Below are 26,526 nucleotides of genomic sequence, written 5' to 3'. Positions count from 1 at the left end.
AATTATGTCTGTGACTAGGAGGGCATGCATCTTTTCACTATCTTTTATCATACATGAAGCAAGGTTAAGTGGGAGTGTAGTAGTGGGTGCAGTCCAAATTATCCCAAAAGACTTTAGATAACAGTTCCAAATATTTTTTTTTTCAATCATGAATTTCTAAAATTTAGGTGGTGCTACGACTTATATGTCTGTTTTTGCGACAGAATAGTGGGTCTTCTCAGTGCTTTGAGTAATTTATGAAAAACGGGCCCAAAGCATGCAGTAGTTTTTCTTCTTGAAGAGTTTGCTATGGAGTTCATGCTTTTTCTATGATTTGTGACGATGCAATGGATTTATTTTTTCTGCAGTATGTTGCCTAAAGTGAAATTTTGACTACATTTTTATCTACTATTTTCTGGGAAAAGGGTTGGCTTCACCTTGAATGTTTCTCTTTTTCTTGGAAAATGCAAGTCTTCTTCATGCATTATCCTTGATGGTTATTAATTCCATTGTGCCAACACCATTTTCAGGTAAAAGGATGGTATACTGGTTCTTATCTTCACAAGTCAGGTGTCTGGCATCAAACACAGCGGCTATTAAGAAAAAGGTCTGGGAGTTCAATGCTTGTCCACCATTTGGATTTTGATGCGCCAACACGGGAACAAGCTCGTATTCATCCAGAAGATCAGGTGCCACATTGTTCCTGTTCTTTTGCTGTCTGAATGTATATTTATGCTCTCATTTAGGCTCTAGCTTTCTTATTCTTTTAGCTTTTGTGGCAAACTAAGGTGGACAATAATGTAATCAGTATTTATGTGTGCGCGTGTAATTTTAAATATCTTGTGGAGTTAAGAACATCAAGGTTGAAAAACTGTGAACATATTAATGTTCGTAGATATGGAAACGACATTTAGTGATTCATCACAGATTCACAATACTCGTTGCATAACCAGAACTTGCCTTTATTTATTACAAATAAGTGACAGAGAAAAATGATATATCAAATATACAACCAGAATTTGTATTTATAAAGTAGATAATTGAGTCAATCTACAATAGAGAAGGCCCACGTTTTGCCTAGGATCAATAGGTTATGATGACAAGAAATGGGAGTATATTTGTGCTGAGTGTTCTCTGTCCAGCTTCTCTTGTTAGTTGGTTTCAGAGATGTTTCTCATAATATATGGTTAATTTCTGGTATGCCTTCCTCATTGGATGTAGGTAGACATCTAATTATATTTTGTCTGGAATTCAACTGGTTCTTTTAAGTTAATTTAACTGTTTCATATTTTGTAGGAAATGTATATGTTCGTAGCTTGATGTGAGAGCATATGTAAGTTTCCAAGATCTATGTTAACAGTGAGTTGCCTGAACCAAGAAAGAGGGAGTGGTTTCTAAAATGGGTAAAAGTTTTGTAAAAGTGGCATTCAAAATTTTAGAAATTTGGGAAACACACACACACACACACACATATATATGAGGTTATTTATCTTTGTAGAGTTTTTTTTTTTTTTTAGCTGTGGTTCAGAGACCCTGGATATTAGTGACTGCTATGTCCACAGAATATTTGTACCAAGCAAATCCACCCGAAGGGATCACTTCCTTCCGGTTCAACCATAGAGCTTGACCCCGAGAGTGTGGAGAGAGTGGAACCCATGACCTCTCAATAGCAAAAGTACTTCAATGACGGGGACTCGACCAATTGAGCTAACCCTCAGGGCTGGTTTATAAGTCGTGACCCTTTATATATGATCGATAATGTGACTTGCATTATAGAAATATTGAAGTCCTTATTTAAAGATTAAAGAAATTGCAATTTGATATATATATATATATATATATATATATATATATATAGATAGAGGAAAGAATAAATTTAATGAAGTTGGAGAAAGGTACTTTTTTGAAATCTAGTTATTAATTAGGAGAGACAAAAGGTTAAAATTCAAATATAACACAAAAAAGACTAAAAGAAAAATAAAAGGAGTGATTCATTAGAAGGTGGTGTGAAAGATATAATAGTAATATTTTAGAAAGAGTTATTTCTAAAAACCCCAAGTTCATCTGACAAGCAAAATGGCATCTAATTCGGAATTGAAGGAAGGAAGATTTCCAGAAACTTCACGTAATTATGCTTCAGTGCTATTTAGAATTAAAGGGTCTATTGCGGAAAAAGATGTCACTATTGCTATCTCACCTGCTGAAGATAAAAATTATATAACGCCTAAAATCGCAAACCAATTAGTGATTCCAGAGTCAAATATAATCGAAAAATTAGACTGTTTTGGCAACAAAAAATATGACATAACCAATTTACAGTTAAACATTGGGGATTATACATTTATATCGCAATTCTCAGTTCAAACCCTATGGAGCAATCAAGGTGACATTATTTTGGGTTCACCCTGGATGGAAACTCTAGGATCCTTCATCTTAAATACGAAAAAGAAGTTTTTAACATTTTCCTACAGGAAGAAGAAAATAACACTCCAGGATGTTACACTGAAGCCAAATTCAGTAACACCCGAAGACATACAAGATATTTCAAAAGTAATTTTTCAAGAAGGTAAAAAAGTATTACAAAATATGCAAAAGAAATTGACAAAATCACTTTTGATCAAAATGAAGAAGTTTCTCGGCTTAAAGACCATAGTGAAAAATTATTAACACAAATTAAGAAGCTTAAGAAGGACAAAAAGTCGTTGGAAAATAAGGTACAACAAATTATTGAGAAGGAAGCGTTGAATTCTTCAAATAAAGAAATTCAAGTTGAAGAAAATGGAATGAACATGATCTAGTGAATATCACAACTCAAGAAGAAGACACGTCAGTTAAAGAAAAAACACACTCAGATGTTGAGACGAAGGAAATTCCAAGTGAAGATTTTGTAACCAACTCGACGACATCAGAACCTGAAATAAATCAGAATCTTGCCACACACATGATAAGGGAAACCAAAAGAACTCTTTATCTACATCCGAATCACAAGAACAAACATTTCAATCAATCTACGAATCCGTATCACTCAAAACATAAACAACAAACTTATGTTCCGAAGAATACTAAAGTGCGCACAACTCAGTCCAGTGATAACAGTTCATCACAAGTTTCCAGTAATCAAAAGATTTCACAAAAGATTAATTTAGGATGGTCAGATCCTTTCTCCGTGCGACAATTTTATATATCACTCCAAGGATCATATCAACTTGTATCGACAAAGATGACTGTCCCGAGACGAGAAGACATTCGTAGCAGAAAAAGAGATCAAGCCCTTTCATCAACAAGCTTTGAGGACAAAGCTTTTTGAAGAAGAAGACAATGTTATGAATATAGTTATGTAAAAGTAATAAATATAGATAATAAATAATAAACATAATAATATGTCAATAAGAAATAATTAGTTAAATAAAGAGGCATGTCTAAGGAGACATGACCGTTCAGAAAGGGACACTTGCTTGGTATATAAGTAGGCCCCTCACTCTCAATTGTATCATCATTCTTATTCACTTTAATTCAGGGGCCTGTTTATATACCAAGCAGGTGTCCCTTTATGAACGGTCATGTCTCCTTAGACATGCCTCTTTGTTTAACTAATTATTGCTTATTTACATATTATTACGTTTATTATTTATTATCTATATTTATTACTTTTACATAGTTATATTCATAATTACCCAAGCATAAATTGGTTTTGCTCTGGCCCTAAGGTGTCTTTGGTCAAGCATTGGATAGCCACAAGTGAATCACTATGGCATAAAGCTTGACAAATGTGTGTTTGATCACAATGGTCCCGTGATTGCTTAGACTTGAGCTAACTACTGATTTGAAATCAGGGTATGATAGGAATAGGACTCTGGAAATCCAAAAGAAACAACAAAAAAAGGAAATTAGTAATGTGGGAATTGAAAAAGTTGATACTGTGTTGAGGAAGTTACCTGAAATCCTTACTCATTAGGAGCCTATATAGTGCTCATAATCTTGAGGACTCTCCTGGTCCTCCTTGAGAGAATATATGACAAGGAGCAAGGGATACGATGTGGATTGGAGGCTGCTCCCCGGTATGGGTGTGGGATGTAGCAAGAGAAAAATTGAATTGAGAATCCAAGTTAGGGGGGAGAGCAGTTTGTCTTGGAAAAAGGATACACCAAAATGTTTTAGGAGAATGAAAGAGCACTTGCCAATGTTAATCTTTCTCAATCAAAAGGAATTGCTGCCTTTTACCACAAAAGAGATATCCATAAGCTTTTCGAAGGCAGGGACTGAGAGGGGGGTCATAAAAGTGAGGGCATTGGAATTGCTTGTGGAGGAGCTTACACTCCTCATCATACCAGTGGTGCATTGCATAGGAGCTTGGTTTGGGAGCATGGGAGAGGTGTCAGAAGGTGTAAGGGTGAGAGGGCATAGCGACTTCCTAGATGACCTTGGAGAATAGCTTGAACTTGATCGAAGCCATATCAAGGAAATAAGGGGCTTTTACTACTTGAAATTGTTTGATAACAAGCTGACTAGGAATCAGATCACTGTTACCATGTTCCAGTTCGTCTTTGTGTCAGGCTAGTGCATGCTAGCCACAATAGGGACCTTCTAGAATATCCAAGGTAAAATATGAATGCTAACCACCCAAAACAAGCTCAGATTTTAGAAAAAAACTTGCTGTAAATTAGATTTCTACGTATTAAAGAAGCAAACAACAAGCTCAAATGTACAAATTTACACAAATTATCCTCAAACCTTGTTTTTTGTGTAAACCAGGGATTTGCACTTTCAAACCTACAAGATTAGCCTACAAACATGTGAATATGACCACTGTAAAACATTAAATAAATGTTGTTTATTTCTTTTTGATGGATCGATGCTCAAATCCCAAGGGACTTGGAGTCAAGAAAGAAAAAAATCACACAATTAGAGGTTAAACCTCATTTGTGCAACAATGAAGGGAAGAGAACTAGCAAACAAGTACATCCAAATTGATAAACTAACCACGAACAATGTCACTCTTTATTTCTAGAGCTATAAAGACATTTTCGAGAGATCCAAGCTACATAGAAAAAGAAGTTGAATGGGATTGGATCCTTCCCAAGAGTTTTACTTCCCCACAAAGCCACGATAGAATTAGAGCTTCTCCATGGAAGTGATCTCTAAGTGCTCACTAATGATGCATTCACTCACTTTTTAGCTGAAGAAAAAGGGTGCAGTAGCAGAAGAATGAGGATTTGGATTGAAGTTTGCTCAAAGATTGGAGGACAAGAGGAGTTTGTCCATGCGGAACAAGGACAATCATTTGATGAGAACTTAGATTAATCTGCAAAACATTGTCGTTGAGTAAGATAAAGATAAAGATACAAATAATTATAGTAATTTTCAATGGGACTGCTGAGTACAATGACATTGATACAAAGCAAGGGTACCAAAATGTCTCCTATATAAAGAACAAAAAGCGAAGCATGAGGTCTATGTTAAAACATAGAAAACCCTCGGATCCAAGTGCTAGTAGTGAGAATGGGAGGGAGATGTACAAATCGAGAAGATTCAAGAGCTAGATCATGGTCTACTGGATCTATCTCTCCTAACATTCAAGGTTGAAGGAAGAAAACTCGAGATAGAATAGTGTCCCAAGGAAGAGCTGTAGGAGGATTTGGATTGCTCGCTGTGTTGCTGTCTAGAAGAAATATCCCACTACTGGTTTCTGGGTGATCTTGTTTTCCTTTTGGAAAGAGATTTAGTTTGGAAATGTCTTTGAGGTCTTTGGGGAGTAGGGATGCTCCCTCATGTCCTTTCGATCTAGAGTCAAATGCAATGTTGTGATTAGTTTGTTGCTTGGTGCCCTCAGTTGATGGGGGCACCAGATAGAAGGAAGTAATCAACTGAGTGGGATTGAAGCTAGGAGGTGGCTAGAGAATGTGGACATGAAGTTTGAGAGCCTCTTGCATGTAAAGGGCTAGACATCTCTAGTTTGGGTACGGAAGATATTGGATAGGGTCTGGATCCCCCTGAACAAACAATGGATTTTCCCATGAATCTCATAAGAAATGGGGTGGCAGAATATGAAATGCTCCTCTGTGTCTACTTCATGAAGATGGCCCAACTAGCATACCTCTTTGCTTGTACAGTCTAATGGTTCGTCTCAACTTGAAGTTTATGTGAGTCCACTTGGAACTGGCATAAGGGGATACAAAGAGGGTGTGTCTAATGGTAACAAGTGTATCCAGGTTGGATAATGAATCCCCCCGACCTTTATGATGTGTCCAACATAGGCAACTATTTTTGAACATAACTTGCCTTGAGGGTTTTTCGAAGTGACCTGCACAAATTGTCTGTATATATGATCTCAAAGGAAACTATAGGCGGCCATTTTTGACTGTAACCTGCCTCGAGGGTTTGTCGAAGTGACCTGCACAAATTGTCTATATATGTGATCTCAAAGGATACTATACAATTCCTATCTATTAGGTAGGGGGTGGCCTGGTGAATCCATGGCGTATCTGAATGGAGGAAGTTGATCCATTGAGATACCAAGAGACTTTAGAAGGTCTTTGAACCCTGCAAACTAGCGCTTGGTGGGACCATGACGGTGAGACAAGGTAATGGACTTTGAGGGGAAATAGGCCAAGTATGGGTATTGGTCTCCACCCTTCATTGCATTGATGAAACTCTGAACGTAATGCAGGAGTGAAATAGACAAAAAATAGTCTTGAGCCGAAATGGGTGAGTACCAAACTCTACAAGGATGATGTGTATGCATCTGTAAGAATCTCATAATTTGTTGAAGGAGAAGAGTTTGCACTTTCTTAATTTAAGCCCAATCGACCTCTAATAAATAAGGACCTCAAACCTTTGGGCCATAGAGAACTGTGGGTTGAATAAGGGAATCCATAAGAATCATGTTGGACGGAATGCCTTGAAAACAATGACGGAAACCCAATCTCTCAAGAGCAACAAAGGATCCATAACCTTTGTGAGAGATTGACAAGCATGTCAAAGATTAAAGTGAGGCCCTTGAAAAGGAATTGGTGTTTTGATAGAGTTTTCTTTGATGCATTGAAGATTATCACCTTGCCTTTACCTAGGTTGACTGTTAAATGTCAAAGATCACGGAAAAGTACTAAAGCATCTAGCTATATCTGCAACACCTCTTTGTAGGTTTTCCCATTTGGGTTTTCAATGCGAATGTTAAATCACTAATTTAGTTTGATTCACCATATCATTGGAATTCAATTGCGACATATTGAGCTTATGGACTGGTTGGTGTTTGCTTAAGTAAATGATAGGCTATAACAAATACCATTGCATGTATACACCAATTCATTTTACCTCAACATTGATTTGATTCCCAATTGGCTTGATATTAGCATTGCATGCTCTATTCGGAAATTGTGTGAACAAACTTACACCCATACACTACTAAACTATCCATAGTCAATTGCTCCAGACCTATAATTATTGACTATTAGCTACATCGTTCTTCGTTGAGCGAAAACATATATATATATATATATATATCCCCAAACCTATGATTATTGATTGCCAACTACAACATTCTTTGTTGGACGAAAACTCATATATATATATGTTGTTTTTCCACGATCTTGGTGTCTGGGATAGTCTTAAATCTCTGACGCTCCCAAACCAAGAATCACAACGAAACTACTTTGCACAACGGAATATAAACAACAGTAAATCTACTAGTGCACAAAATATAGACAACTTTTTACAAATGTGTACAATAACCCAACTTCGTTATATTAATCCAACTAAATAATACAACAGTTTAGGGCTCCCGTACTAGGGATAATGGCCCTCATACGTCCAATGATACAAGAATACAAACTGGGGCTTGGTGTCAACCCATGGACAACCAATCTACCCTCAACTAGATACTTTGACCATCTGGTTGTCGCATGCTCTCTCAGCTCCTTTCGGTCGTACCTTGTACTTGCCTGATCCTTCGTCTCCCGATCTGCAACACTGCCTCTGCCAATGATCCAAGTCCATTTGGCCATTGAATCTCGCCTATCCAATCTGCTCACTAGTTGTGTCTTAGTCCATCAAGGGCACAACATGTTGAGACTCTTGTTGAGTTGTTAACAACTCTGTTTGTGAACAACTCTCAATCTACCCACTGCTGTTCCTCAGCTACTCAGGGACTTCAACCCACTATGGTCTTCTTGCGCTACTCCAATGAAGACCAACATAAGGCACGGAGGGTTGTCACCTATCACCGCAAGATGCCCATCTCCCACAATGAACATGAGCTAGGAGGACTGACCATCATCTGTTGTAGAAGTTCTTATCCACACACAAGTCTGCGACTGCTTAACTGCTCCTCTGGCTGATCAAACCTTGAGCTCAACTACTGCCACTCTAGCAACCACCTAAGTCCATGAAGATGGTGCACACCGGGCTCCAACTTGGGCACTATCACGTTGTCCTCTAGCAGACCATAAATGCCCAATCCACGTCCACACTTGGTCCACTCTCATGTTTCCCTCCAACAAACCAATCCTGTTGTAGCATCTGCTCCTAGTTAGGGCATCCAATCATCTAGGAAACCCCTCCTCTTGGCTGCCAACAGACTTCTCAACATGTCCTCTCCTAGGACCCTCATCCTCTAGCATCCAATCATCAAATCAAGATGACATTTGCAACTCCCTGTTGCTGCCACCTTGCCTTCGATTTTTGTGCATGCATAAGATTGGTTAGGGCACACAACAACCCTAAACCACAGCTCCAAAATCATTGTTTTGTTGTCCAAATTTTTGCCTCTCCTTCACTGCCTTTCTAGTCTTCTTCCAGCACTATTGTAGGTCTTGGAAACCTCACAAAACCACCCAACTGTGTACAACTTGCTACAACAACCTAGGGCTACCTCAAGGCACAAGAAAACTGTTGTTTGGAGTGTCACCAGCTTTGTACACCTGCGTTGTTCTTGGAGATGAATGTGGACTCTTGAGAGCCTCCTCCACAAGGCCTCATGACCCCCAACCCTTCTCCAATCACCTGTTGTTTGCTACAACAGTCTGCAACGACTTGTAGTAGAGATTCCACACACAAACACACACAAAAGATACTCCAAAATCCTTACCTTTAACTGGTGCTAGGACCTGCAAGAAACTCGCACTCCATTCAAGGGATAAACTGCCCTAAATCATCCTCCTTGCCTCCACGCAAGTTGCTTTAGAGCTGTGGCTCTGCTGCTCAGAAATCTGCACCTTCAACATAAGTATCCTCCCTCAAAACTTGAGCTCCAACACTTGTGTCCTAGTTGCCTCCTTCTCTGTCTGATTTCAAAGCTATTTTGTTTGGATGCACTTGGATTTCTTTGAAATGAGGTCCAACTCACCTCTTTTCATACAAGTCTCTAGGCAGCATCTAGCCCAGGAAAGGGCCACCTCATGTCAAGGCCGACCGTACTTCTCCAAACAATTTGCCCATACTTAACTTCAAAAATTCATATCTCTGCAACCACAACTCAAAATCAGATGATTTTCGATGCGTCGGATTCGTCTCGATGTGCACTATCATCCTCATCCATTGCATGTCAAAATATCTCCATTGTTTTGTCCCCAACATCGATGGGTGCAAAACCCCAAGCTTGGGTTTCAAGCCCATAAGGCCCCTTGTGGAGCTCCTTCCTCCAAATCCTCGATCCTCCAGGCTTGGAGTACCTCCCAAGCTACCAAAAATAAAAAATAGATATAATTGCTCCAAATCTATGATTATTGACTGTTAACTACAATGCACTACATTGGACAAAAACTCATATATGTGTGTGTGTGTGTGTTTTGTTGAAGGTTGATTGATCTTTATTTAAGCCTAATTGGTACCAACACTGCATACTAAGTTTTGATTATGTCCGATTTACACATTCAAGGTTTTGAGTCTTGAGACCTATTGTCCCTTAACTTGTGCATTGATCCATTAACTAGAACACACACTTTACAATGATATGAATGTATAATTGTAACCTTGTAACAATGGGGAGCAACAATATAGTTATTTGGAATTTTGTTCAAGCATATGAGCAATGTTTGCTTAATGTATTGTTTTTGTAGCTTTGGAAGGTCTTCTGCATAGGCTAGTGTCTTTCGTGTAGGAGAAGTCCTCTTTAGGTGGTTGTTTGAGAGAGACATCTAATTTCATTTCTTTCCAAAGTCTAACTTAGGAAAACCACATTAATGAAGTAATTGCTTATTGTTGTGTAATGTGCTTTACAAATTGAGGACAAATAGGACTTATTAACCTATCCATCCCGGTGGGCTATAGTTATCCATAAAGGGGATAAAAACCATAAATGCCAATTATTGGGCAAAATTTGGGTCTACTAGGTGAAAAAACAAAAAACTGGGGTTTTGAGTAAGGGTCACTCAATCAATTGAAAAGAGATGAAACCCCTTAGAAAATCTATAAATAGAGGAGGTTTGAATTCATATGGAGGCATCAAGTGTGGATCATTTCATCTATTTTTGAGCATTAGCTTTGAGGGTTTAAACGCCTTCTTTTCTTTGTCAATTTCGGTGGTGAAAGATTGTACCCTAGTTGACATCTTATTCCACTTTGTCTCGGGCAAGAGGATTTATCTGAGGCAACGAAAATTTGGAGACTATACTCTGTTTTGGGCACAAGAGTTTTGTTTTTTATTTCGACCTTCCTGGACTAATTGGAATTAGAATTTTGGTTAAGGCAACGAGGTCCTTTCAGCCTCTGCTTCGTCGCCTAAAATTATGGATAGGTCAACGAAGGCTCTAAAGAAGTAGCGAATGTTCCCAACTTGGTCTTAAACCTTGGAAGTAGCAACACGATTTTGAGAACGATCATCGAGGGGCATTAAAACCTACAATAGGTGGAGCATAACACAACGAGGAGCCAAGTAGGAGTATTGATCTTACAAGATAACAAATAAAGTTTAATACCTAAGTTCTGAAGCAAAACCCTAATCCGAAAGGAAGATCAACAAAATTGTAACGATTCATCTTTTCCGATAGACGAGAGGGCTCAAAAGCTTACACGGATGGATTTGAATTCGGGTAACTAAAGTACTTGAATCAGAGAAAATATAGTGCTGCTCTGTGACAAGAACATGATTTCCAAATCAGTTTTAAACCTGTAAAATAGAGCGTTCTTTTGTGATTTCGACTGAATTGAAGTAAGTGTACGCATAAATTTCTTCAAGGGTTAACTATTAAATAAAAGTCGTACAATTGTACTGTTGTAGGAATCCAACGCCGACAAGTGCTAGTGTGAGAACATATGGATTTTAGTTTTTTTCTTACTATTCTACTGTAGAGTAAATTACCAAGGATTTGTTGGTTTAGGTATTATATGTGGAGCTGTATTAGAATATTGTGAGATCATTATTCTACTTGTAATTTGGATTTTATTATTGGACGAAGGGTTATTAAATTGCATTGTGAAGAACTGATATTGTATTCTTATCCGTATATTGCAATTATTTAATTGTGTTCAATATTTGAAAACTCATTGAAAACCCTAGCCCTTTTCCTTCTTGAAGAAGAAAGCAAGATAAAACTAGGGCAAAATTCTACCGCCTCACTACATGTTGGCTAATTTAGCAAATTTGTAAGGATAAATATTTAACTATTCAAGTGACTTAGATCTAATCTCAACCATTGAACTAAGTGGGTTAGGATTTAATCCTAGCCGTGTATTGCTTTGGCGATTGAGGGTTAGGGATTTTGCTCAATTTGAAATTATAAAAGGAGCCTAGGCGAGAGGATGAAGACACATTCATTTGGAGAGATTCCAGTAGACTTGTGAGAGCTATTTGTAGGATGAAGAGGATGAAGATTTGTAGGTTGGAGAGGATGAAGACATAGGAAAAGAGCTACAAAATTTTACCAAAGTGCAAGGACAATGATCAGCCACATGTGGGAGGCTGAGTAGGGTGTTTTGGCACGTGTGGGAGAAGGAGATTGCTACCAATGGATTTTTTTTGAATATTTCTAGGTTTGTTTGTGTTGTAATTTCTCTATTTTTGCCGGCCAATTTCTGTGCTAAGGGAGCCCCTAATTTTCAAGGCCAAAATTTAATGAAGGAGAATTTGTTTAGGGCAATTTCATTGTATTTTTTGTTACTGATTTTTAGTGAAACTCTGCTTCTAATTTTCTGAGTTAAAAGTAGTAGAGCATTTATGTTTTACGTTTTTGAGACTTTATTTAACAATAGAAAATTTATTTGCGGAATTAAAGTAATTTATGGGGATAAAAGAGCTGTAGGAAGCTTAAATCTGAACTTGGTGCTTAGAAATTAACATAATGGGCTCTAAAAACATGGCTAGAACAATGTTCCATGCCCCTTGTTAGATGCTTGAACACATTGATATTCGTATATGATAAAATACTTGCTTTGGGCACATATATAATGCTAAAATGTTGCATATGCTCAATTAGATTGTGGAGTGTGTTGTCGCCTAAAATGTACACCTAAATGTGGGAAAAGTTTCCAACCCCACAAGGTATAATCTTTGTGGCGCAATGCTTGTTGAAAATGCAACAAGATGATGGAGCTTAGTGAAAAGAAGTCGCCTTCACTAAGTGGGCCCGTAGGCTATTTTTGGTGCAAAGTCTACTTTTAGATTGTCTATTTTTAGACATATGGATCATGGTCTATGAGTTGCAGGATGCTATTTATAGATGATTGGTCATGTTGGTAAAAATAGATGGACCTCTATTTTTAGACATATGGGCGGAGTCTATTTTTAGACGGCTATTTAAAAAATAGATCAGTCGAATATTATTAGCTCTTAATAATATTTGGACTATAAACATTATCTTATCCTCTTGCAGCACTTCAGTTCGAGCTACGGATGTGGCACATGCAAGTGCCAGAAGGAAATACGCTTTTCCTATGGGTTAGTTGAGCTATTGCATGATGGACTTCAGTTAGAACTTAGAACTCAAGTGATTGAGTTTGGTGGAGTTGATTGAGGAGTTGATGGAGTTGTGTTCAGTTTGACTTAGTTGAACTAGTTGTATTTAGTCTAATTGCTAAATACACTAGTGATGAGCTATGTGAATTGATTCACTAATTATTAACTCATAAATCAACTAAAGAATACATCAGTTAACTCAGTGCATGGATAGTTCAGTGGAGACAAGTGTTAGAGGTGGGTGAAAGGGTGAGACTACTATCAGTTGTGACTATAGCTGTGCATGAGATTTGCACAATCATTGATTGAGATTGCCAATGAGGATTGCGTAGTACAAGCCAAGGGAATTCGAACTTGGATCAGAGCTATTCTCAACTTGGATTGCGCAGTAGAGGCAGGCAAACAGTGGAGGAGATTTGAACCCGTGACTTGTTCAAATCTGAGCTAGTTTGTGTGTAGTAGGTGGAGATAGTACTGAGTACTTGTGAGGAGTATTGTACTATGTATTGTTACATGTTCTCTATCATTATAATATACAGATATTTGGGGGTTTTCAGCTGTATGCTTTCCCCAGTACATACTGTGTTGATATGTGTGATTGTTTGTGTGTAGCAGGTGGAGATAGTACTGAGTACTTGTGAGGAGTATTGTACTATGTATTGTTACATGTTCTCTATCATTATAATATACATATAGTTGGGGGTTTTCCGCTGTATGCTTTCCCCAGTACATACTGTGTTGATATGTGTGATTGATGTATCAATGTGCGCATGCGATTGTTTCTTAATTCTGCAAATTGATGATCAATGGTAGAGGAGGTTATGTATTATGCATGCATTCTGCAAATAGTGTATAATCAGGATAATCTCTGTGAATAAGTGTTATATTATTCAAATTTCTACATGGTATCAGAACGAAGTTGATCGTCGGATCTATTATTCAGAAAGTGATTACATTTTATTTCTTCAAGCAGAGTCTGTAACCGAGCCAAGTAGCCTCTGGATTCATCCTTCTTTTGGAAGGTGAGATATCCGGTAAATGCCCATACAGTCAATCTCTGTACGAGAAATACTTTGTTCTCACGAATTTTAGATTAGAAGCGGTTGAGTTTTGTGTTGGTGGAATTCGAATTTGCAGCAGTGTTTTCCTGGTGTCGAAGTTGAAATGTCTTTCAACGGATTGCGATTCGAGTATGCCCTTGAAGGCAACTCAAATTATATTGCATGGAAAGACAGGATGGAGGCGGTGTTAGATGACAATGGGTTGAAGGAGTTCATAGAGGCTGAGGTCCCAAAGCCTACTGATGCTGCTCACGTTGAGGCTTGGCAAAAGAAGACAACAAAGTGTCGAAGGATTCTGTTGGAGGGCGTGAAGGATCACATTGTATCCAGCTTGCATGGAAAGGCTTCTCCTTACTTGATGTGGAAAGCGTTGACAGATTTATTCCAAAGCAAGAGCGACCAGAGGAAGTTGGCGCTCAAGGATAAACTCAGAAACATTAAGTGTGAGAAAGGAGACAGTATGCCCAAGTATCTCACGAAGTTCACCCAATGCCGGGATGAGCTGGGAAGTGTGGGGGTGACTGCCGATGATGAGGACTTGGTGAGCTTGGCTCTCCTTGGTCTTCCAAAGAGTTGGCATTCCTATTAGGACTCTGTCAATGGTCGGGAGAAATTGCCAGGATGGGAGAGACTTTGGTCTGATCTTGTGCAAGAGAAGATTAGGCGGAATACCAGGGACAGATCTTCATCGAAGGCATCTGACGAAGAAAATTGCGCTTTGGCTGCCAAAGCAAAGAAGGGGAAGAACAAGAAAGCTTCTCATTCCGGTGCGAAAGGCAAGAAGCAGGACATGTCCAAGGTGAAGTGCTTTCACTGTCACCAGCATGGACATTATGCCACAAATTGTCCGCAGAAGAAGAAAAATAAGCAAGCTGCTGGATTTGCAGCGGGAGAGGCCTTAGCCTCGCAGTTTGAGCTGGATTTTTCGCTGATTGCATGCTTGGTATCAAGTGTGATGGGATCGGTATGGTTTTTGGACAGTGGTGCGTCTTTTCACATGACAGGAGATCGAGATTTGTTTTCTGATCTGGATGAGAAAGATCTTGGAGTGCACATCGAGATGGGCGATGATGGTAGATACAGTGCGACCGGTATCGGTACCATTTCCTTTGAGAGGGAGTTTGGTAAACCCTTCGTATTGAAGGAAGTGATGCATGTTCCAGGATTGAAGAAGAATCTTATCTCTGTGGCGATGTTAGAAGACAAGGGATATGATGTTGTCTTCAGCGAGGGAAAGGCTTTCCTGCGCAGTAAGACAACTGGAGAAACCCGGAAGATAGGGGTTCGAGTCAAGAACCTTTATCAATTGCATGTAGATGGCTGCGCAACAATGGCATGCAAGGCAAAAGGATTGGTGAGCTGGGATGATGGCGAGCTGTGGCACCGGAGATTGGGCCACCTTCACCATGGAGCCTTGAAGATACTGCAGCAGATTTCTACTGGGCTTCCTAAAGGCACTCTTGCACAGTCAGATCAGTGCAAGGGGTGTACTTTGGGAAAATTTGTGAAAGCCACCTTTCACGAGAAGGATAGTCGCGCCACGACGATCCTTGAGAGAATTCACACAGACGTGTGTGGACCTTTCTCAGTAGCTTCGACAGCAAAGCACAAGTACTATGTGATCTTTGTTGATGATTTCTCTCGAAAGTGCTGGATCTTCTTCATGCAGAAGAAGAGCGAGACATACTCAAAGTTCTGTGAGTTCAAAGCATTGGTCGAGAAGGAATCGGGGAAGAAGGTGAAGGCTCTTAGGAGCGACAATGGTGGTGAATTCATCTCTGGCGAGTTCAAGGACTTCTGCAGCACAGAAGGGATTCGAAGAGAGCTCATAGCTCCCCATAACCCACAGCAGAACGGGGTTGCTGAGCGGAAGAACAGAACGATCGTGGGTGCTGCACGGGCGATGTTGCATGATCAGGGCCTACCCCTTCACTTGTGGGCGGAGGCATGCAATACTGCAGTATATGTGCAGAACCGTTGTCCTCACAAGATACTTGGCATGAGTACACCCGAGGAGGCTTATTCTGGTAAGAGGCCTGATATTTCCCATTTGAGGATTTTTGGTTCTCCTGTTTACATGCATGTGATGAAGGATGCCAGGAAGAAGCTGGAGCCGACTGCAGAGGTTGGGATATTTGTGGGGTACACTGATACGCCCCACAACTATCGTGTGTATTTGCCAGACAGTCGCAAGACTGTTGTGCGACGGGATATCAAATTTCAGGAGGAGAAAGCCATGAAGTGTTCGCTTGAGAGGGAGCCACACTTGCATGCAGATGAGGAGCTATTAGTTCCTAAGGATGAGCTTTAGGATGTGGATCAGCCACAAGATGAAGTTCATGGAGTGGAAGAGACCACTCATGCAACGCCAACCATCAGAGGGCGAAAGCACACTACAAAAGCTGAGTGACTGGCTCAAGATGCAGAGAAGGTTGTAGGACCACCTATAGCACAGCGTAGACAGAGACAGTCACCTGATCGGTACACTGGATACATGGCTCTTGTGAGCAAATGTGTCGTGACTGAGTCATACTCTTTCGAGGAAGCTGTGGAGGATCCTGCATGGGTAGATGGCCATGGTGGAAGAGTATGATTCGATTGTCAGAAATAGTGCATGGGAGATTGTCCCAAGACCGAAGGGGAAATCAGTGGTGGGTTCGAGATGGATCTACAAAGTGAAGCAGGCAGCTGACGGGAGTGTGGAGAAGTACAAGGCAAGATTTGTTGCCCGAGGCTTCTCACAGATAGAGGGGATCGATTATGAGGAGACCTTTGCACCTGTCGCAAGGTATTCTTCCATACGGACGATTCTTGCTCTCTCAGCACAGATGGGGTGGCACATCCATCAGATGGATGTGAAGACTGCGTTCCTCAACAGAGTCATTGAGGAGGAGGTGTACATAGAGCAACCCGAAGGTTTCGAGATCTTCAGCAGCGAGTCGCATTTGTGCAGGCTCAAGAGAGCGCTGTATGGGTTGAAACAAGCACCTTGTGCTTGGTACACACGGATAAACAGTTATTTCACCGGACTTGGATTCTCCAAGAGTGAGGCGGATCCTAACCTATACCAGATTGTGGTGGAGGGTAAGTTGCTAATCATTGTACTTTATAAAGATGATTTGATTTTGACGGGAGATGAGCTGTTGATACTTTCATGCAAGGAGGATCTTGCTAGAGAGTTTGAGATGAAGGACTTTGGCCTCCTTCATTATTTCCTGGGATTGGAAATTTGGCAGAGCAGTGATGGACTATTTTTTTCTCAGGGTAAGTATGCTCGGGAGATACTGGAGAAGTTCAACATGCATGGTTGCAGCCTGTTGATACTCCTCTTCCTAGAGGTTGGAGGAAGGAGGATGCTATTGCAGCGGAGGTAGTGGATGCCACTGTTTATCGACAGTTGGTGGGGTCGCTTATGTATTTGGTCAATACACGACCCGATATATGCTATGTTGTTAACCAGCTTTCACAAGCTATGGTTAAGCCAACCAAGCTCTTCTGGAAGGCAGGCAAGCATGTATTGCGTTATCTCAGAGGCACATCGGGATATGGATTGTGGTACAGACAGGAGGATGAGGTGAAGCTATGTGGCTTCACGGATGCAGATTGGGCAGGGAGCCCAACGGACAGAAAGAGCACATCTGGAGGGATCTTCAGTATTGGGTCGACAACAGTTTCTTGGTACAGCAGGAAGCAGAGATCCATGGCACTTAGTTCAGCAGAGGCCGAGTATATGGCAGCAAGTTTGGCTGCATGCGAGGCTATATGGATGAGGAAGATCCTGGTCGGGTTGTTCGGGTCACACTTGGAGCCTACTGTGATTTATTGTGATAACCAGAGTTGCATTAAACTCTCGGCTAATCCAGTATTTCATGATAGATCCAAGCACATCGACATCAAGTACCATCATATCAGAGATTGTGTGCAGCGGAGAATCATGTTACTTTCATACATTCCCACGGAGGATCAGGATGCTGATATCTTGACGAAGGCGCTCACCAGGAGCAAATTCGAATACCACAGAGGCAGGATAGGGGTTGCAGATAATCCATATCTTGTTGAGAGGGAGTGTTGAAAATGCAACAAGATGATGGAGCTTAGTGAAAAGAAGTCGCCTTCACTAAGTGGGCCCGCAGGCTATTTTTGGTGCAAAGTCTATTTTTAGACTATGTCTATTTTTAGACATATGGATCATGGTCTATGAGTTGCAGGATGCTATTTATGGATGATTGGTCATGTTGGTAAAAATAGATGGACCTCTATTTTTAGACATATGGGCGGAGTCTATTTTTAGACTGCGAGTCTAAAAATGGATCAGTCGAATATTATTAGCTCTTAATAATATTTGGACTATAAACATTATTTTATCCTCTTGCAGCACTTCAGTTCGAGCTACGGATGTGGCACATGAAACTGCCAGAAGGAAATACACTTTTCTTATGGGTTAGTTGAGCTATTGCATGATGGACTTCAGTTAGAACTCAAGTGATTGAGTTTGGTGGAGTTGATTGAGGAGTTGATGGAGTTGTGTTCAGTTTGACTTAGTTGAAGTAGTTGTATTTAGTCTAACTGCCAAATACACTAGTGATGAGTTATGTGAATTAATTATTAATTAATTCACTAATTATTAACTCATAAATCAACTAAAGAATACATCAGTTAACTCAGTGCATGGACAGTTCAGTGGAGACAAGTGTTAGAGGTGGGTGAAAGGGTGAGACTGCTATAAGTTGTGACTACAGCTGTGCATGAGATTTGCACAATCATTGGTTGAGATTGCCAATGAGAATTGCACAGTACAAGCCAAGGGAATTCGAACTTGGATCATATCTATTCTCAACTTGGATTGCACAGTAGAGGCAGGCAAACAGTGGAGAAGATTTGAACCCGTGACTTGTTCAGATCTGAGCTAGTTTGTGTGTAGCAGGTGGAGATAGTACTGAGTACTTGTGAGGAGTATTGTACTATGTATTGTTACATGTTCTCTATCATTTTAATATGCAGATAGTAGGGTTTTCAGCTGTATGCTTTCCCCAGTACATACTGTGTTGATATGTGTGATTGATGTATCAATGTGCGCATGCGATTGTTTCTTAATTTTGCAAATTGATGATCAATGGTAGAGGAGGTTATGTATTATGTATGCATTTCACAAATGGTGTATAATCAGGATAATCTCTGTGAATAAGCGTTATATTATTCAAATTTCTACAACGCTCAGAGTAGGGGCAACTTAATATGAGACCTAGCACTAATTGCCCTATTGGCTTGGAAAGTAGGCAACTTGTCGATGTCATGGTTTTGAAAAGCATGTGGGTAACCTTGAATGTTCGTAGAATTACATGAAGCAAACAAGTCATCCGTGATGTCTTATTCAATTGGACCCTGAAAAAGAAAATGGATATTAAAGAGAGCTTCCTGTTCAAGATTAACGAGAAGTCTATAAGAAGAAGTCTTCTAGTAGAAATTCTTTCAGAAAATAAAACAAGTGCAGTTGCCACTTGAACATGTATCTAATTCTAAAAATCCAAGATGCAAGAACTAAAGTGTTAGTCATACAACCAAGTCAAAGAAAACTTATCCCTGGTAACAATGCCAAACAATGTTGTTGCCTAAAATGTACACCTAAATGTTGGAAAAGTTTCCAACGCACAAGGTATAATCTTTATGGTGTAACACTCAGAGTAGGGTTTGTTACCTATTCCTTGCTCACTTTGTTTAAGCTCTATCCTAGGCAAGCTAAGGGGGGTAGTCCCTAACGATGGTTAATAAAGGAAAACTTGTTGAAAACAACAAGTTCTAGGAGACTAAGGGCAAGGAAATTACCTCTCTAGATAACTTGATTTAAAATTGATTAGCAAGTAAGATTATTATTGAGCAAATTGGATGTTAAGGATAAATTCAATTAGATCAATATGACACTTAACAATATAGATAAGATGATAGACAAGTGCCTTATAACAATGCTTAGATATGAATTATAATTTCTAACACTCGCAAATGAGAAAATAATACTTCAAGTTACCAAATAGGCAATGCTGTAGGAAAGAGTGTTAGTACAAGAGATAACACAATATTGAGAGATACACAACAATATAGATCTTGCAAGACGAATATAACTTGTACTTTAGAAAGATATAACAATTATAATGAACAAGCACAAATAATTTAAATGCTCACAAGTAAAGATATGTTAAGAGGGATAATGTTAGATAAATGAAATGCAAGACTAAACTAGGTGTGATGCAAGAGCCTTGATTGATATTAATTAAGACGCCTAATATAAGTTTAAAGCCTTCTCCTTAATTTTCCCTAGAACTTGTCTTAAAACAAGGTTGTTGGAAGGTCTTGTTGAGAAATTAGTGCTAGTAGAATTAGGGTTAGATTTCTCTTTCTTGATAATTACTTATGAATTATATGTTGCCTTATTATATTATCTTTCGTTAGGCAATTACCAAACTATGTGTGTATGAAGATCACAAGAACAAGAGACACAAGATGTAGGCACTATGGTAGGGCAAAACCCCTATCTAGGGGAAAACCCGGTCAAACTTTTTCCTTCAGTAGTTAAGATGAGATAATCCAAGACTCTTCAACCTAGACACAAACCTCCTCCAACCACCAAGCTAGCCCTTCCTTCCAACAACTTCGATCTAGATCTTTGACCTTATAGCAACAAGATTTCGACCCAACAAATCCAGAATTTCAACCTTCCAGCAGCAGAATCTTCAACCGAACATATTCAGAATTTCGATCCTCCCAACAACAGAACTTTGATCTAGAAAATAGCCAAGTAACTTCACATAAAAGAGAGAGAGAGAGAGAGAGAGAGAGAGAGAGAGAGATAACCCAGAAACTTCGACTTGCACTTCCTTCTTATCCTTGAACTTCACACTTTTTCTGCACTTCCTTGATGTGTATCAAACTTGTTAAGGTGATTTCCAAATAGATCGAACTGCACTTGCTTATATAGCCTCTTCTGTGGGTCAAATTGTCCTCTTGTAGGCCGACTTCATCAAGCTAGGGCCGACTTGGTGTGGAGGTGACAAATTACATTTTTGACTCAATAATAATTCTTTTTACATGATTCAAAAGCCCAAGAAGGGTCTCATTAAATGGACAATGACTCTAATGACTCAGTGTAAAACCTAGAAGTCCACAATGGGGACTTTAATCTATAAAATGATGACCCAAGCATGAAACCCATGCTTTAATAAGTCATTGTAATAATAATAATAATTTCTTTTTCATTCTTTGACTCAAATATAAATACGAAGACTAAACCTAGTTACATTCTTCAATAGGTCCAAGGAAGAAGGCGAAGGCCTTTTTACTACTCAAACTAGCAAGGGGGTCCTAGGAGGGGTTCTTATAGAGCAACTACTAGGTCAAGTGGCAAGAATGGAGCAATAGCCCATTGTCACCTCAGCTAAGGCTCCTTGTTGTTTATGAACTTTCACCGATGGGGGGAGTCCTAGTATTATGGAAATCACTAGAAGAAATGTATCGATGACGTGTAGTAGTGATTTCCAAGCCTATTCAAAGGAGAGTCTTTAATGATAGCTATTGCTTGCCTTGGAAGCAAGATGGATGGCTCTCCAGGAAGGGATATAAAGGAACTTAGAGCTAGGTTTGAGGGCTATGCCTTGATATGAAGTGCCCTAAGCCAAAGAATAGGGTTTCTAAGCAATCCTTGTGAAATTGGAGTGTCAAGGTTGCGGGACCACAAGGAATCCCTAGTGGACCCAAACGAAGTCAAGGATGCAGGGTAGACTTCAAATGGATGGACTTGACCAAGTGAGGAAGGAGAAAAGGATCAAAGAAATAAAATTTGACTTTAACGTTTAATGCTATGATCCTTGATGGAGCCACCTACCAAAGGCAAATTAGGGAAATGGTTTCCGAGCTAGGGCTTGGGATATCCCAAGATTCCACAATCGAAATAGCCACAAATTTGGTGGACCTCCTAAGGACTCACCAACGCAACTCTAGAGCAAGATTCATCAACTTTCAATGGCTGCAATAGAATTTGTTGGATGCCCTAGGTGGCCTACTAGGATTAGGGCTTAGAAAGAGAAGAAAGGATGTGAGAATTATTTTCGTTTTGTGATCACCTAGTACTACACCAATGGCTAGCCTATTGGGAGAAATGGAGTTGATGAAATTCAATGTTTAAAGACCTTTATATCGCCCTAACAACTTTGCAGGGCCCTAGAGGCAACAACTAGGTCACTAGGAAAATTTACACTTCTTTGATGCTGCAATTGATGACTTATCAAGGTAATTATGAGCATTCATATACCCCTAGGATATTTGACTTAGTTACCGGAGAACCCACAATAAAAACCATTTTTCGTCAACGTTTCAAATCCCAACAAGGATCCATCATCAGGACTTCTTGAATGTTGATAGTAGACGAGCTTAACTGAAACATATTTATTCACCATACTTTGCATGAAACATATGAAAAAGCCCTCACAAAGACAAGAATAACAAATTTACATTTCATTAAGGAAGCTTCTCAGCTTCATGAACGAAAATTTCATACATTACATAAGTGACAAAATCATGAGATATAAACCATGAAATTACAATTACAAGTATAACGTAAATCTTCCAATCATCAATAGACAAGAAAATCAAAGCTCCAAGATCAACAATAAGCTCTTCCAAACATCGAAATGCATCAATATCCAAATCTGTCCATCAATAAGGCTAACGAAATTTTCAAGAAGAGATACAAGTCCAAATCCAAGTGATGATCAAATGTAATGATCACCACTTCAATATATATCCTCCCTAAAGAGTTCGGTTTGCATAATTAGGCCTAATAATGCCTCAAATAATAAAATAATGTGCGAAAATAACATGACTTGGTGACAAGGCCACCCAGATAGCTCCATAATACAACAATAAGCCTATCAAGAGGGCAAAATAGTAAATACAATAGGTCTAAGGGCCATTGAGGAGGCCTAGTGGAGTCCAATGTGCACCAAGATGAATGATGTGCTACTTATTTTAGCAAATTTTTCAGATAGCATTCTTACATGGATCATGCCTCTTATTATCACTTTGAAAGTCCTTCCCCATGTTGATCTTGAAATTTTTAAGGCTACTAGGGTGATTTGGTGGAGGTTTGAAGTGGTCAAACCTAACTATTATTCTAGCTTCACTTTCAATTTGTCAAGAGGAACCTTGGTTGGCTCTATATGCCCAATATTAAGCTAGGCACTAGTCTATTTATTTTTCCAGTCAATTTTAAATCAAAAATTCAAAATTTTCTTTTATGTTTTAAAGTAGATCTGAAAATTTGTAGCTTGCCCTTGAATTTTCAGCTACAGAACCTAGATATCTTAGTAGATTTTGCATGGTCTTTGTTGGAAATCTTTTATTTTGCAAAGGTTGTCTTGCTGCCCTATATTGCTGCATCAAAATGAGCAAATTGATTCATTTTTAGTGGCTGTTATGTGTCTTCCATGTGACTTCAGGTTTACTTTTTACCTTAGCCTAGTAAAACCACAAATTGAATTTTAAGGGCTTAAGCATCCTGCAGTTATTTACTTGTTCATGTTACAATTTGATTCATATTTAAACAAATTTTATAGCAGCAGATAGTAGATTTCAGATCTGGAATGCTTTGGGAACAAATACATTTGATAATCAGCTCATAAATCCTCCAAACTTGCCTAAGAGAACTCTTAACCTAATTCTGAAATGTGCCTTGATTAATCTACTTGATCTTCTACTCACATAACAAAGTTGGTTATAATTTGGTAGTAACATAGGTGACCTTCGACATGACTTGTTTTGCCTTAGGAACCCTAGGTGCTATTAGGGAAGCCTCTGTTGTGTTTAGTTTGTCACACGCTGAAAATAGGGAAGTAGTTGTCTCAGTGACAGTGGCAATACTTGTGTTACAGTCAGCCTTAGTACCTTGTGAGGGCTTTGCACAAGGGGTGCAAGTTTGTGTGATAATAGGGTGTACTTTTAGAGAGGGAGCTTTCAAAAACTAGTTTTGTGCTTGGTGTTGGTACAATAGCATTAATAGCATATTGTCTTGCCATATTTAAGAAGGGCATCTTAAGACAGGCAAATAGGCTTTCATGACAATAATAACAAGGTGAATTATTTCACGGTGAAAAGGATCAACCTCTTAAAAATTGCATTTGCATGAAACAGCTTGCATGGTTCTGAAGTGAAGTTGATTGGAATCATGAGCTCTCAAGAACCAAGAGTATGTCTCTACATCTGAGATGTGGGCCTTGGAACACTGGTTCGAATAAATTAGAGGAATGGCTAAAAATAACAAGTTCTCAGAATCCATTGAAACTCAACATGTAGCATGCCCTGAACCATATGAATCCTTGGATGTACCTGTAGATGGGGCAGTGAGATGAATCAAGCTGGAAGCTAACCCTCTAGTTGCACATGCAAACTGGAGGTTGACACTTGTTTTGTTGCATCTATTAGCATAGTCATATCTCTTGGGTACTATATATATATATATATATATATATATATATAGAACAGTTATTTTGACTGCATGTGTTTCAATTCTTGTATCATGCACATTTGATAGTTATTATTTCTATTCTTTTGGAGAATATGGTTTTATCCCTTTTCTTTTAAATGCCTATGGCATTTTGTGACTGCAGCAAGGCACATTACAATAGGACATGAAGTGGTTAAAACTTAAATGATTGATATAATAATAGTGGAGGATATGAAGGGGTTCAATAATTGGAGATGGTAATAGTGGATATTGCAGGTATATATTTTATCGAAATTTGTATCATAATCTCTGTTGTGAATATCCCACTCAATTTGGAAATTTTCATCTGTTAAAGAATAATCAGCTTTAGGATGTGAAACCACTGATATATCTAAAGCAGTCGGCCTTTATAATTTTGTCTGAGAAACACTAGAAGTTTACTAACAACTTTGTATTTTTTCATGAAGTGAAGGAATGCACATTGCATATATGCCTTGTTTATTCTTGTTACTTTACACTAAGGTTGACAATATCAATCTTTTCACAGTTCTTGTTGATTTGATTTGACCTTTATGTCCAAATCCCTCATGACTGACCAGGTGCTTAGTAATGTCCTTTAGGAATATTCTTTCTTGGTATTTTCACTTACTCTTATTTACTATTTGGTTAGGTGTGCTGTAAAAATGCATATGCATTTTAAAATCTATGGTTTTCTAATGATTCTAAAATTTGAATGGAGACAGAAACAAGAGCAAGCTCTCCTGGAAGATGTCTGGGTATTACTTAGAGCAGGAAGGTTGAAAGAAGCATGTGATCTTTGTCGCTCTGCTGGCCAGGTTTGTAGGATATATAGGATGTTATTCTTTTTAATGGACATCAATATTCCTGTTGTTCTAAAATTGTTTAAATTTCTTTTCATTATTGCAAGGCATGGAGAGCTGCCATTGTGTGGTTAATAGTGGTTTTGATGCTTGTCCTTCCATTGAGGCATTGCGTAAATGTGGGAAGAACAGAACGTTACAAGCAATTGACTTGAAAGTGGGCTTGGCTATAGCAGCGCCGACTTTGGAAATGGTCTTGCTATTGTGCTTCTGAGTATGTTGCTGATGCTTGGAAACATTTTCTATGGTTATGAAGAAATCCAAACAGTATTGTGCTATCCGTTTTTTTTTAATTTCTCACAGCTAGCCAACTGTTTGTTTATATAATTTTCAAGTAGAATTTTAGTTTCTTTTCCAGCCTGAGTGAGTGGTGAATGATTTAGATTAAATGGTATCATTTCTAGGGATGCTGACAACAACGCTGATACCTTTTTTCTCCTTTCAATTTATTTAGCCACCTTTTGATTTTATCTTCTAATGCCAAATCTAATTTGTTTAACGTGATATTAGTGTAGAGAATTGCAACTACTTCTGCGTGCTGTAATTAGATGCTTTATCTAGTCAGTTCCATGTTTTGTTTCGTATTTAAAACTATAGAATTGATAAAACCAATATTATAGAATAGAGTTCAAAGATTGAATAGATAATTTTTATTATTAAAGAGTAGAGTTTATGTTTAAATACATAAAACTTAATTTTACAATGCGATGGCAAGTCCCCTGAAGTGAATTTTAACAGAAGCTATGATTTTTACATTTGGCAAGTAAAATCTATAAAAAATGCACATGGTTAGAAGAGTATATTGATTCATTTGTCTCTCTCTCCTATCAGTAAGACCCTTGGGGACAGTTCGTGTGCTTGTTGATTTCATGGACATTATGGAGGATTTGATGGAACATTTATGATCAGTGATGCCGTATTTGTTGATGTATGGTCCTTTGTTTGAGAACACGAGGATTTGAGCATATTCAAGTGTTTGTGTTAGTTTTTGGATGACGTAGTAGCATCAGATAGGTGTTCTAGGTTCAATTTGTGTCTAGGAGGCTAAGGAACATGAGATTCCAAGAACAGAAAAGGGTTTGAAAAATAAGCTTGTGAAATGCCTTAATTAAAATTAATTAGCCATCATTTAAATATTTCCTAAGTCCAACTTAGAAAAAGTGGTTAATTAAGGGAATTAATTGAGGAGATCGATCTATGCTCTAGACTTTCAGAAAATGACTTGGATGA

At 38.8% G+C, this 26,526-nt stretch overlaps 1 protein-coding gene across 1 annotated transcript in view; it reads left to right on the top strand.

The window, feature by feature from the left end:
- LOC149230005 (nuclear pore complex protein) overlaps positions 1–26,526 on the top strand; it is a 396,423-nt gene that overhangs the window by 133,970 nt on the left and 235,927 nt on the right. Inside the window, exons 7-9 of the mRNA XM_089381174.1 lie at positions 510–668; positions 25,159–25,251; positions 25,344–25,409. Of these exons, the coding sequence (XP_089237300.1) occupies positions 510–668; positions 25,159–25,251; positions 25,344–25,409 (318 nt within the window). The remainder of the gene's footprint in view (positions 1–509; positions 669–25,158; positions 25,252–25,343; positions 25,410–26,526) is intronic.

Source organism: Pinus tabuliformis, chromosome J, assembly GCF_031772625.1.
Source record: "Pinus tabuliformis cultivar Carrire ecotype Pingquan chromosome J, CPIR1, whole genome shotgun sequence".
Classification (NCBI taxonomy): domain Eukaryota; kingdom Viridiplantae; phylum Streptophyta; class Pinopsida; order Pinales; family Pinaceae; genus Pinus; species Pinus tabuliformis.
The sequence above is the reverse complement of the archived record's forward strand: the minus strand, read 5'-3'. Positions and strand labels throughout refer to the sequence as shown.